General features: G+C 42.8%; 1 protein-coding gene across 6 annotated transcripts in view; it reads right to left on the bottom strand.

The window, feature by feature from the left end:
* The window catches only part of spag17 (sperm associated antigen 17), a 564,758-nt gene that overhangs the window by 4,950 nt on the left and 544,923 nt on the right, over nt 1-14,885 (bottom strand). For all 6 annotated transcript variants that reach the window (XM_070893521.1, XM_070893526.1, XM_070893524.1 and 3 more), the window contains 2 exons: nt 6,979-7,123; nt 201-338 (listed from right to left, as the gene is read on the bottom strand). In XM_070893521.1, the coding sequence (XP_070749622.1) occupies nt 201-338; nt 6,979-7,123 (283 nt within the window). The remainder of the gene's footprint in view (nt 1-200; nt 339-6,978; nt 7,124-14,885) is intronic.

Genomic DNA, 14,885 nt, shown 5'->3' with positions numbered 1-14,885 from the left:
AAGGGGGGAAAAAAAAAGGGCCTTGTAAATGTCTGGAGTGTCACCCAGGTCGGGTGGCACCGTTTAATGTTTTATGTTTTGCAGGTGAACTCCAAAAAGAGTTAGACGCATTCATAAATATTGGCCAAGACATTCAAGAGTAACCATAATGTTCTCAGATCACCAGGAGAATGTTAACTTATACAGTACATAATTTGTACCTTCTGCTGGAGGTCTGCGAGGACGTATGATGTCCATGCGGGAGGTGGGGTCAGTACAGACCAGTCGCACTCCTGCAGCTTTTCCACTTTTTGGAAATTCCTCTGGTCTGTTCTTGTAAACATTTTCTGTTAAAACTGGTGAAGATGGTTAAGGTTTTAACAATTTTCTTGTCATTAGCTATATAGATAGTATTTCACCCAAATTATTTTTTTCATGAAATTTGTGTTGCTATTTTCCCTTAAAAGTTTTTTTTGTTTTATCTAGAAGTAAAAACCCATTGCCAATGTCACTCCCTTCCCAGAAACATTAGTTATGTTCACAGACAGCAATACTTTTCCTAATGACTTGAGAATTTTTATCAAAGATAATCATCATAGGCAGACCCTCGGTTCTGAGCAGATTCCCATCGTTGTTTGAGCCAGGCATTGGAAATTTCTTGGGGGCGAAGGTGCAGATCCACTTGGTTCCCGGTACACGACCCATCCACCACAAGGCACGGATGGTACCGTATATGAAGCGAGAGAAAGTGGAAATTGAGCTGGACAGGCTGCAGTGAGAAGGCATCATCGTGCCAGTGGAATTCAACGAGTGGGCCAGTCCGATTGTCCCGATGGCATGGTCTAGAATTTGTGGGGTCTATAAAGTAATGATTAATCGCTTTTCGCTGCAGGACCAGTACCCGCTACCCACAGGCAGACGACCTATTTGTGACCCTGGCTGGAGGAAAGACATTCACCAAGTTGGACCTGACCTCGGCCTACATGATGTAGGAGATGGAGGAATCTTCGAAAGGCCTCACCTGCATCAACACGCACAAAGGTCTGTTCATCTACAACAGATGCCCGTTTGAGATTCGGTCGGCTGCGGCAATTTTCCAACGGAACATGGAGAGCCTGCTAAAGTCGGTTCCACACATTGTGGTTTTCCAGGACAACATACTGGTCACAGGTCGGGACACCATCGAACACTTGAAGAATCTGGAAGAGGTTCTACGTCGGCTAGATCGCATGGGACTCAGGTTGAAATGCTCGAAGTGTGTTTTCCTGGCACCAGAGGTCGAGTTCTTAGGGAGAAGAATCGCGGCAGACAGCATCAGACGCACTGACGCCAAGACGGAAGCCATCAAGAGCGCACCGACATCACAGAACGTGACAGAGCTGCGGTCGTTCCTAGGACTCCAACTATTTCGGTAATTTCCTACCCGGGTTAAGCACCTTGCTAGAACCCCTACATGTGCTACTGTCCAAGGGAGACGACTGGGTATGGGGGAATTCACAAGAGGCTGCCTCTGAGAAAGGCATAAATCTGAAAATGTTCAAACAGACTGCTTGTTCTGTATAACCCATGTAAATGATTAGTGCTAGCTTGCGATGCGTCATCATACGGGGTCGGGTGTGTGTTACAACAGACTAACGAATCAGGGATATAGCAACTGGTCGCTTATGCGTCCAGGTGTCGGTCCAAGGTCGAAAGGGTCTACAGCATGATTGAAATAGAAGCTCTGGCGTGCGTTTAAGGGATGAAAAAAATGCACCAGTAGCTGTTCTCAAGTTTGAGCTAGAAACTGACGATAAGCCGCTCACATCGCTATTCTCAGAGCAAAGGGATTAACACCAATGCCTCTGCCCGCATCCAAAGATAGGTGCTCACGCTGTCGGCATATAACTATGTAATCTGCCACAGACTAGGCATAGAGAACTGCGTTGATGCTCTCAGTCGGCTACCATTGTCCACCACCGGGGTGGAAATGGAACAGCCTGCAGACTTGCTCTTGGTGATGGATGCATTCGAAAACGAAAAGTCACCCGTTATGGCCCGCCAGATTAGGACCTGGACCAGCCAGGATCCTTTACTGTCCCTGGTAAAAAACTGTGTCCTCCATGGGAGCTGGTCCAGCGTCCCAGCAGAGATGCAGGAAGAAATTAAGCCGTTCCAGAGGTGCAAAGATGACATGTCCTTACAGGCGGACTGTCTTTTGTGGGGTAATCGCGTGGTCTTGCCAAGAAAGGCAGAGAAATGTTCATATGCGACCTACACAGCACCCAACCAGGCATAGTAATGATGAAAGCCATAGCCAGATCCCATGTGTGGTGGCCGGCATCGACTCAGATTTAGAGTCATGCGTGCGCCAGTGCAACACTTGCTCTCAACTGAGCAATGCACCCAGAGAGACATCGCTAAGTTTGTGGTTGTGGTCCTCCAAACCGTGGTCTAGGATCCGAGTTGACTTTTCAGCCCCATTTCTAGGCAAAATGTTCTTGATTGTTGTGGATGCTTATTCAAAATGGATTGAATGTGTAATAATGTCTGTAACCAGGTCCACCATCACCATCGAAAGCCTACGAGCCATGTTTGCCACACATGGCCTGCCTGACGTCCTTCAGCGACAATGGGCCGTGTTTCACCAGTGCTGAATTCAAGGATTCATGACCCGCAATGGGATCAAGCACGTCACATCTGGCCCGTTCAAGCCCGCATCCAACGGCCAGGCAGAACGGGCAGTTCAAACTGTTGTGTACCTGTAAAGCATGCACTCCCATGTTCTGCCACCAGGGAGCGCATCCCCTGAAGTCCCAAGGGATCCCAGCATCCCTTGGGAGCACTGTATATAAGCCGGCCCCTAAGGCCTGTTCCTCACTCTGGAGTGTTTTAATAAAGACTGAGATCACTGTTACTTTAACCTCCCTGTGTGCAGGCTGATCTGTGTTAGGAACATAATACAAACCATCAAGCAAAGCTTGAAACATGTGTCGGAAGGCTCCCTGCAGACCCGACTGTCACTAGTCCTGCTCAGCGACCGCACCAGACCCCACTTGCTCACCGGGGTTCCCGCAGCCGGGCTGCTCATGAAAAGGGTGCTCAAAACAAGGCTTTCTCTTGTCCACCTTGATCTCCATGATCATGTCGAGGGCAGGCGGCATCAACAAAGCCGCTTGACCTCGTACCATGATCGCGCAAACTTGTCACGTGATACTGAGGTCAATGACCCTGTGTTTGTACTCAATTATGGACATGGTCCCAAATGGCTTGCTGGCACGGTCATAGCCAAAGAAGAGAGTAGGGTGCTCCAGGTCAAATTGGCCAATGGACTAACATGCAGAAAGCATTTGGACCAAACCAAATTGCGGTTCACTAACTGCTACGAGCAACCTGAAGAGGACACCACCAACTTCGACCCTCCAACACACACAGAAGTGGCAACCGACATCACGGTTGACCACGAAGCCGAACTCACCATCCCCAGCAGCCCGGCAAGGCCAGCTGCCCAGTGAAGAACCAACCAACTCACCCACACCTGCATTTGTATCGAGACGATCGACAAGGGATCGAAAATCCCAGATCATCTCACCCTGCAAATAAGTGTACTATCGACTTTGGGAGGGAGTGATGTTATGTATGTAACCCGTGGCAACCTGTAGCACACCACCACCAGAGGGCCTACCTGTTGGAGTCCCAAGGGATCCCAGCATCCCTTGGGAGCACTGTATATAAGCAGGCCTCCCACGCTGTACCAGCACTCTTGGAGTTTAACTAAAAGAGCTAAGGTCACACTTACTCATTGCATACAGTACTCAGTTTCATTCTTTTTTTAATGAGCATAACAAGTACTCGTCCATGTTGAACACCCCTTGGAAGAAGCAGAGGGTATCAAGGGCGACTTCAATGTCCATCACCAAGAGTGGCTCGGTAGCACCAATACTGACTGAGCTGGCTGAGTCCTGAAGGACATAACTGCGGCAGGTGGTGAGAGAACCAACACAAGGGAAAAATCTACTTGACGTCGTCCTCACCAAACTACCTGTCACAGATGCAAATGTCCATGACAGTATTGGTAAGACTGACCACTGCACAGTTCTTATGGAGACAAAGTCCTGTCTTCACACCAAGTGTTATATATGTAAGCTTGTATATACTCTGTACAGCCACCAGAGGGCTCATCCACTGGAATCTCAACGGATCCCATAATCCCTTGGGAGCACAGGTATTTAAGGAGGCCTCACAGGTTGGAGAGGCACTCTGGAGACCTGCAATAAAAGACTAAGGTCACACTTTATTTTGAGCTCACAGTATTCAGTCTGACTCTTTCTCCATACATAACACCAAGGACACGCTCCATTGTGTTGTGTGGCACTACCACGGTGTAAATGAGATAGATTCAGAACAGATCGGGCCATCAGCAGCAGCAGAATTGTATTCCACCACCATCTCATGGCCTGGCATATTATTCAGTCCACCATGATCAACAAGCCAGGGAACCAACCCTAATTGAATGAGGAGTATAGATGAGCATGCCAGGAGCAGTACCAGTCATTCCAAAAATGAGGTGCCAATCTGGTGAAGCTACAATACAGGACTACAAGCACGCTAAACAGCAGAAGCAGGATACTATAGATGGAGCTAAGTGATCCCATAATCAACGTATCAGATCAAATCTCTGCAGTGCTGCAACACCCAATCGTGAATGGTGGTGGACAATTAAACAACTAGCGGGAGGAGGAGGCTCCATGAACATCTCCATCCTCAATGATGGTGGAGCCCAGCACCTGAGTGCAGTAATGCCAACCCCACGTCTCATAAATCATGAGACAAATTCTTAAAAATCATGAGATTTGACCGGTACCTTCACTACACGGATTGCAGCGGTTCAAGGCGGCGGCTAACCATGACCTTCTCAAGGGCAATTAGGAATGGACAATAAATGCTGGCCTTGCCAGTGATGTGCACATCCCTTGCATGAATAAATACAAAAAAACACCATTCTGTCATTATTCAGGTCCTTGGTTAGACTGAACCTAGGCCCAGTTTTGGTCCCCTCGCATGGAAAAGGTTGAAAAGAGATCTAAAAGAATGATTCCTGGCTAAAAAATAACATAATTACTCAGATAGGTTTATAGAGCTGGGTTTATTTACTTCATAGCAGCATAGACTTAGATGCCACCTAAGAGAGATATATAAAGTACTGAAAGGGCTTGATTGTGTGACTATTGACAGATTATTTCAGTTTGACAGATTGGGGAAGACCAGGGGACATACATTTAAAGTATGCAAGAGTGGGAATAGGCTAGGTGTTGGGCAGTTCTTCTTTTCTCCAGAGAGTAGTGAGCCTCTATAATGCTTTGCTGACTTGTGTGTTGAGTGTGCTGAGTGCTGACTCTTTCAAAAGACAGCTGGACCGATTCTTGGCTAGGGCAGAGATCGAAAGGTAAGTGATCTCCTAGACTGGTTTTGATTGGCTGAGGGGGTCGGAGAGGAATTTTCCAGATTTGTTTTACCTAATAGACTCTTGGATTTTGCCAATCTCAGGAGACTACATGGCTGTGGAGGAGAGCGGTTGGTGGGGGTGTAGGAGGTGTCTAGTCATGATGTTCCAGGCATCATGATGGGTTCCAGGCATCGTGATGGTGGGGGAGGCTTGATGGAACAGCTGGTCTTTTCCTGCCAGTCATTTTTATATGTTTGTATGTTTGTATGGTATAATGATACAAATAGTAGCTATGTAGTCAAGATACCCAATCCATCACATGAACACCAGGCATACCACATGGATATAGTAAAGCCTTGCCTCACTGGCCCTATGTATCATGATCACCTATAGAGGAGGGCAAGAAAAGTGAGATTATTGACTTCTTATCTGAGAGTAAAGCATGCTCCTTTGGTGGGCAAATTACTCTCAGCTCAGTTATGTCCTACACAAACAGAAAGCTAGCAAAATGTTGCTATGTTATCAATCTTTGTTCACAGGCAAGTCAGACTATGCAAACCAGCTTGCCTCCAGGTAAACAATTGAGTATTCCAACATGCATATCCTGTAACACAAAGTGCAAGGCAACACATAGGCAGATAAATACACATAATGTTGGATCTGGGTGTAGGTTGTCCTTGATCTTGTGGTGGTGTTGGTCCTGGGCTCTAGAAAGACAATACTATGTGCTTCTGTATAGATTATAGCAAATTAAATGACGTGACAAAAGCTGATGCCTAGCTTATGCCTTGCATGGAGGAAATCCTTGAGAAGCTCAGGGGCATCATGTATCTGATAATTCTAGACCTGACAATAGGCTACTTGGCTAAGGTGGTTGGCTGTTGCACTATTTTGTCACGTGCCTACAGACTTCCTTTCACTTTATTGTTATCTGTACTTGTTAATCTTTCTTCCTTCACAGCCTGAACAAAGGCTGAAAAACACTTCAGATCCACTTTGATGCTTTATAAAGGCTGAAAAAAATATCCCCACACCCCCTTACGTGGCTACTTACCGTTACACTTAAGCCAAATTTTACATGTTCCCATTTGGTTAGCTCTTGGCTCAAGGCCAACGGTACTCTAAGGAACTCATACTAATTATTCAAGTGAACTCAAGCTGGAAGATTGTGGTCAGTCAACATGGTAGATTGTTGACTAGTTTCGTACTAGCAGCTAGTTACTCCTGGCACCAGTTCACCGAGATTGCATAAAGAAATGGATGTAACTTTGTTTCAGCAAAAGCACCTAATCTTTTTGAAACTAAACCAAAATTTGTGTGCCCTGCCCTATAAAATAAAAGCAGTGTTTTAAGTTTTTTTAAATTTCATTTTTATACAGGCAGAGCATAATGCTTCTTTGCGAAAGATGCTCTCTGCTTAGCCAATGGATGGGCATGTGCTTGTAGTGCTGAAAGATGCATCAAGACAGTTCTTACCCTACCTCCCTTTGTCTTCAGAATTAAGGCCTTATAACAATGAGTTGTCCATCAAACCTTGCCTAGGAAAGTAATGTCAGTGAAATTTGAAAAGATATTTGCAAGAATGGGGAGGAACAATTCTTCTGCTTCAGTCTGGATCGCTAGGTGATGGCAAAGGTACCCTGCTCCTTCAGTACATTCCAAACCAATTGCCATGGCATAAAGCTCAATTTCCAACTCAGTCTTCAACCCTGCTGCCACCTGCAGGAAAAAAAGGGCTTTGTTGATAGGAATCAGATGGTTCATTAACTCTTTAGACCACTTCTTCACTATTGCAACAGGTCTGTTTTGTTCAGAGTGAAATTTATAATTACAGAATGAGACAGATTGTAAATCTGTTTAAACATCTCTGTTTAAGGAATGTTTCTTCTTTCAGATAAAAATAAACCACATTTTCATATTTGTAAACCAAAATGAGTAAGACTTAACAAACCTCTGTGTAAAGAAATTTCTCCTAACATCTCTCCTTACTCAGTAATTATTTTAAATTGACTGACTCCCCAATGAGAAGAACTAGTCTTTCCCTAATTTACTATCAAAACACTTCATAATTTTTAAACCTTTTTGCCTTCTCTGCTCTTGTGGAAAACTCTCCTCATAATTATAGCCTCCCATATCTGCTGAATATACATTGTATGTATGGTTTTAATGTCCTTTCTATAATGGGACATCAAAAACTCTACAATGTGTTCTAATTGTGGCATAACCAATGTTTTATATACTGTACTCTCATACTGTATGACCCCAAATTCTATGGACCTTTTTTATGTCTTTATCTATCTGCATTTGCACTTTCAGGAATTATATATTTGAACCTCTAGGTCTTTCTGTTCATCCACAGCCTTCTGTGCGTTCCCTCCTAAAGTGTATTTATTACCTTATACTTCTCTACATTAAATTATATCTGTCACTTGTTTGGCTAACCTCTGTGTCTTTCTGAAGTCTATAACAGTCCTCTTCACTATTTGTCAAATATCCTACTTCTGTGTTGCCAATAAATTTCAAGATTGTGTTCCCTATTACCCAGTTTGAATCATCAATATATATCGAGAACGAAAGTGAACTCCTGGTGTATACACTTTCCAACCCTTCTCTACTCTGAAAAACACCAGAAAACACTAATTCTTTGTTCCTGTTTGTCAACTGACTTTCTATCCATGCTGCTGCATTTCCTCTTATACCATATGCCTGAATTTTTCTATCTAGTCTCTTGTAAGGCATCTTATCAAGCACCTTCTGAAAATCTATATACACTACATTGCCTGCATTTCCTTTATCTGTTCAACCAATCTGTCACTTCAAAACACTTTATTAAATTTATCAAGCATGATTTGTTTTGACAAATCTATGCTGGTGGTCCTTCGTTAACCCATGCATTTCTAAATGCTCACGAATTTTATCTTGAAGGCACAAATTCCTGGAGAGGATGGTTGATTTCTGCTGGGGGGCATGGAATAAGCAGTGAAACTTGGTTATGCCGAATTCAGCATCATTTGCCTTGGTCTTTTAAAATCCAGTGCAGAGGTGGGGAGACGTGCACTCCTTTTCACCTTATAGGATATTTATTTATTTGGTACTCTTTGTACCTCATATTTGCAGAGAAGCAGCAGGCCTTACTGTCATGAGGATTCTTCTGACCGCCTCCTCCCACATCATTGAAAGACCTCAGTGGAATGTGCTTTTTGAGGCCTGCATAATGGCCCCAGACCTTTAATAGATTAAGGTAATCAAACTTGGAGACTTACGAAGAATCAAAGAAGAACATTTTCTTCGACCCAGTGCCTTGCGTGAACCTCAGGTGCAGCAGCATGGTGATGCTCTGCCTTAACAAGGGTGGATTGGGCTGGGCGTGGGCCTCTGATGTTGCGTTGGCGGATAAACGCCCAGGATTTTCTGGACCTAAGCATTTACCATTAACTGGCATTAAGATTAGCTGGTCTACAATTACCCGGATTACCTTTCCTTCCCTTACTGAATATCGGGTACTCTCCAGTCCCATGGCAAAGTTTGCATATATAAGGAGAGCTGAAAAATTGTAGCCAGAGCTTCTGCTATCTTCTTTCTCACTTCTTTTAATAACCTAGAATAATGTGCCATCAAGGACTAGTGACTTATCCATCTTGAGTTCTGATTTTATTTTTACATCCAATTCCTTTTCTACAGGTAGTTTTATCAATTCTATCATGTCCTCTCAAGTAGATCTATGTTCTCACTTCCATCGTCATTTGTTAAAATCAATGTAAAATATGTGTTTAATATTTCCACCATACTTTTATCCTCCGTAATTAGGCTCCCTTTCTCAAGTGGTTGTACCCTCCCATTAGCTATTCTTTTACCTTTTACATGCATGTAAAATTCCTTACAATTTCCTTTCACATTATCTACTAGTCTTTTTTCATATTTCCTTTCAGCCCTACTAATCACTATATTTTTCATAATTATCTTCTTTGTTGTTAGTCTTATTTGTTATCATATGTCTCTCAGTTAAGCTTCAGCTTATTCTCTCTATTTATCCACTGAACATTTTACTTTGATGCACCCTGTTGTAGGGCACTTTCAAAGGCAAAGGCACCTGCTGAATATATGTATGCATGTATGTATGTGTAAAATGGTAGCCAGATATAAAATGGCTGCCAGGGATTCCGCAAAGCACTAGGGGAATTCAGCTAACAGTTAGCTTGACTACATTTTTGGGTAGCTGATGACACTGCAGTTCCGTGTACAGGAATACTGGAAAGGGCGAGCTCAGCAGAACGTCCTTAATCAACAAACCACAGACAAGATGTCCGAGCAGAATACTGAACAAAGAAATTCCTGTGACTGTGTAAGGATAAGGAGGTTAGGCGGAAGCAGAACCCAAGGACAGTAGAGATAAGGGGGTCTGGAGAATATCACGAGGCTATGAATAAGCCCCAGCTAAAACATGAGATGATCACGCAGTCCCCTGGTGCCTGGGGGCCAATTCCATTGGCTCAGTGGAATCGATTTGTAATCGTTATGATTGGATTGTGTCCAGCCGACATGGGCTGAGTAATTGTAATGAACTATTGTAAAACATATAAATATTGATGAATTTCTTTGTTCGGTGGAGAGAGGTGCCTGGACTTAGACCAGAGGCTTCCTCCCCGCCGGCGTAATAAAGGCCGTTTTGGCGTTGGAACCGATCCCGAGTGTTGAGTGATTCTTGCTAGAAAACATTCACGCTAACACACCCTACTTAAAGGATTTTTAAAACTTTGTACTCTGCACCTCATATTTGCAGAAAAGCAGCAGAGTTCTCTTGTTGTCCTGGTCAACATTTATTCTGCAACCAACACCACTAAAACAGATGATGTCATTTATCTGTTGTTTATGGGATCTTAGTGTGCAAAATTGCTGCTTTGTTTGTCGACAAAACAACATAGAAAATAGGTGCAGGAGTAGGTCATTCGGCCCTTCGAGCCTGCACCACCATTCAATAAGATCATGGCTGATCATTCACCACAGTACCCCTTTCTGCTTTCTCTCCATACCCCTTGATCCCTTTAGCCGTAAGGGCCATATCTAATTCCCTCTTGTATCTATCCAATGAACTGGCATCAACAACTCTCTGCGGTAGGGAATTCCACAGGTTAACAACTCTGAGTGAAGAAGTTTCTCCTTATCTCAGTCCTAAATGACTTACCCCTTATCCTTAGACTGTGTCCCCTGGTTCTGGACTTCCCCAACATCGGGAACATTCTTCCTGCATCTAACCTGTCCAATCTCGTCAGAATCTTAAATGTTTCTATGAGATCCCCTCTCATCCTTCTAAACTCCAGTGAATACAGGCCCAGTCGATCCAGTCTCTCCTCATATGTCAGTCCTGCCATCCCGGGAATCAGTCTGGTGAACCTTCGCTGCACTCCCTCAATAGCAAGAAGGTCCTTCCTCAGATTAGGTGACCAAAACTGAACACAATATTCCAATGAGGCCTCACCAAGGCCCTGTATAACTGCAGTAAGACCTCCCTGCTCCTAGACTCAAATCCTCTAGCTATGAAGGCCAACATACCATTTGCCTTCTTCACCGCATGCTGTACCTGCATGCCAACTTTCAATGACTGATGTACCATGACACCCAGGTTTCGTTGCACCTCCCCTTTTCCTAATCTGCCGCCATTCAGATAATATTCTGCCTTCGTGTTTTTGCCACCAAAGCGGATAACCTCACATTTATCCACATTATAACTGCATCTGCCATGCATTTGCCCACTCATCTAACCTGTCCAAGTCACCCTTCATCTAAATCATTAATGTATATTGTAAATAGCTGGGGTTCCAGCACTGAGCCCTGTGGCACCCTACTAGTCACTGCCTGCCATTCTGAAAAGGACCCGTTTATCCCAACTCTCTGCTTCCTGTCTGCCAACCAGTTCTCTATCGTCAGTACATTACCCCCAATACCATGTGCTTTGATTTTGCACACCAATCTCTTGTGTGGGACCTTGTCAAAAGCCTTTTGAAAGTCCAAATACACCACATCCACTGGTTCTCCCTTGTCCACTCTACTAGTTACATCCTCAAAAAATTCCAGAAGATTTGTCAAGCATGATTTCCCTTTCATAAATCCATGCCGACTTGGACCGATCCTATCACTGCTTTCCAAATGCGCTGCTATTTCATCTTTAATAATTAATTCCAACATTTTCCCCCACTACTGATATCAGGCTAACTGGTCTGTAATTACCCGTTTCTCTCTCTCCCTCTTTTAAAAACGTGGTGTTACATTAGCTACCCTCCAGTCCATAGGAACTGATCCAGAGTCGATAGACTGTTGGAAAATGATCACCAATGCATCCACTATTTCTAGTGCCACTTCCTTAAGTACTTTGGGATGCAGACTATTAGGCCCCGGGGATTTATCGGCCTTCAATCCCATCAATTTCCCTAACACAATTTCCCACCTAATAAGGATTTCTTTCAGTTCCTCCTTCTCACTAGACCCTCGGTCCCCTATTATTTCCGGAAGGTTATTTGTGTCTTTCTTCGTGAAGACAGGACCAAAGTATTTGTTCAACTGGTCTGCCATTTCTTTGTTCCCCATTATAAATTCACCTGAATCTGACTGCAAGGGACGGACATTTGTCTTCACTAATCTTTTTCTCTTCACATATCTATAGAAGCTTTTGCAGTCAGTTTTTCTGTTCCCAGCAAGCTTCCTCTCATAATCTATTTCCCGCCTCCTACTTAAACCGTTTGTCCTCCTCTGCTGAATTCTAAATTTCTCCCAGTCCTCAGGTTTGCTGCTTTTTCTGGCCAATTTATATGTCTCTTCCTTGGATTTAACACTATCCTTAGTTTCCCTTGTTAGCCACGGTTCAGCCACCTTCCCAGTTTTATTTTTACTCCAGACAGGGATGTACAATTGTTGAAGTTCATCCACGTGATCTTTAAATGTTTGCCATTGCCTATCTACCGTCAACCCTTTAAGTACCATTCGCCAGTCTATTCTAGCCAATTCATGTCTCATACCATCGAAGTTACCTTTCCTTAAGTTCAGGACCCTAGTCTGTGAATTAACTGTCACTCTCCATCTTCATAAAGAATTCTACCATATTATGGTCACTCTTTCCCAAGGAGCCTCGCACAACAAGATTGCTAATTAGTCCTTTCTCATTACACATCACCCAGTCTAAGATGGCCAGCCCTCTAGTTGGTTCCTCGACATATTGGTCTAGAAAACCATCCCTAATACACTCCAGGAAATTCTCCTCCACTGTATTGCTACCAGTAATCTATATGTAGATTAAATTCGCATATGATAACTGCTGTACCTTTATTGCACGCATCCCTAATTTCTTGTTTGATGCTGTCCCCAACCTCACTACTACTGTTTGGTGGCTTGTACATAACTCCCACTAGTAATTTCTGCCCTTAGGTATTCCGCAGCTCCACCCATACGGATTTCACATCCTCCAAGCTAATGTCCTTCCTTACTATTGTGTTAATTTCCTCTTTAACCAACAATGCTAACCCACCTCCTTTTTCTTTCTGTCTATCCTTCCTGAATGTTGAATACCCCTGGATGTTGAGTTAAGGACAACAATAACAACACTTCAAAAGCACTCCATTGGCTGTGAAGGACTTTGAGATGTTCCATGGATGAGAAAAGCTCTGTATAAATGCAAGTTCTTTCCTTCTTTCGTATTTGAAGAATTCCTACTGCTGATCTGTCAACTTGTTCAATAACTTGTCTGCCTAGTTAATTTGGACCAGATAATCTTTGAATCACTCTGAACTTTGCCTTTTTCCAGTCCAGCACTCTTACCTTTGACTCTATTTTTACATTGAACCTATTGTTGTGACCATTATTTCCCACAATCTTACTTTCATCAGTTATTTACCCGCTTCATTTCCTGGAATGAAATCAAGTGATGCATCTTTTCTTATTGGACTAGAAACATACTAATCTAGGAAGCAGTCCAGTATGTATTTTACAAGGTGCTCCCCACTTTGTCTGCATGGATTATCTTTATTCTAGTCTATCTTGGGACAGTTAAAATCACCATTATTATTTCCTTTTCGTTCTTGTATTTTTTTTGAATTGTATGCAGCTCATCTTCATTGTTTGATGGCCTGTAATGCACACCTTGTCCTATTTCTTAACTCTATTAACATGAATTCTGCCTTAATGCAATCTTCTAGGGCCCCCTTATATTCTAATACCGTTGTAGAATTCTACAGTAACACCTGTGCCTCCCTCCCCTTTTTTCTCCTTCCTATCTCTTCTGAAAATGTTATACCCAGAAATATTAAAGGTCGCAGTCTTGTCCAGACTTAAGCCATATCCCCGTTATAGCTACCATATCACATTCTTCCATAGTTGTTAATGCATCTAACTCTTTAATTTTGTTTTAAATGCTTTGCGCATTCTCATGTATACAACTCAATCCTGATAGCAGGGTAGAACTTACTGTTATTTTAAAAGTTAATGCCTTGGTTCGAATAATGAGGAGAGGAATTTCATTTAAGTGTGTTAAGCAATTGTATAATAATATCAGTAACAGCAATTTATACTCATTGGTCTGGAACTTGCGGTCTGCGGCGAACTGACATCGATTGCCGCTGACCTCGAAGAAAGCTGCCCATAAAGATCTCTCGATCTCTGTGGTGAAAACTTGAGCTTTCCTGACATTAAACTGATTGTAGCGCTTCCAAAAGGGGATTCCTAGCATAGAGCAGCAGTGATATCATAAAGCTGTCTAAGCAGCCAATCACATTGAAGACTTCTCACAGACAGTAAACCAGGAAATAAAAAGCACTGATTATCAATTCATTTAATTTTTTTTTTTTTTTTACAGAGAGCAAAATAAAGATTGGGACATACACATGGGGTTAAGGTAGAAGCTGAAATATCATTAAAAAATACTTTAAAAAACTTAGCATTTTAAAACAAATCTAGTAAATTTCTATCCTAATGGAGAAATTTGACATTCCACAAATATAACATTTGTTTTTCAGGGCTAAAACAGTCGTTCAGCAGTCAATATGCTGTTAAAACCCCAATTACACCTATTTCAACAGGCATAACTTTTTATGGGTGTTTAACAGTGATTTAAAAAAAACAGAAAAGCTGACATTTTCATCAGTTCAACTGATGTAGCTGATTGCCGGCTATGGGGGGTTCCACAGCGCAGCCTGTGGCGGAGCAGGGAATGATTGACTGCAACGACAGGATTTCTGAGTTTAGGTCGACATGTGCTAAAACCTGCAGTTGTGGTCAATTTCAGAGGACAAAATCTGGGCCAATATATTTTTGATGGCATCTGCAGTGCTACGCGGCAATAGGTGTATATAACAAAATACATGACAAAATCAACATTCAGTGACATAATTCATTACTATCATCATGCAGCAATTAATTACTTTTTAAAATGGTTATTGAAGTTTTAACAAAAACACAGAAAACAGTGAAGCTAACAAGACTGGAATAAATTTTATGT

The sequence above is a fragment of the Pristiophorus japonicus genome, chromosome 11 (assembly GCF_044704955.1).
Source record: "Pristiophorus japonicus isolate sPriJap1 chromosome 11, sPriJap1.hap1, whole genome shotgun sequence".
In the NCBI taxonomy this organism is placed as follows: domain Eukaryota; kingdom Metazoa; phylum Chordata; class Chondrichthyes; family Pristiophoridae; genus Pristiophorus; species Pristiophorus japonicus.
This window is presented reverse-complemented; position numbering and strand designations above follow the sequence as displayed.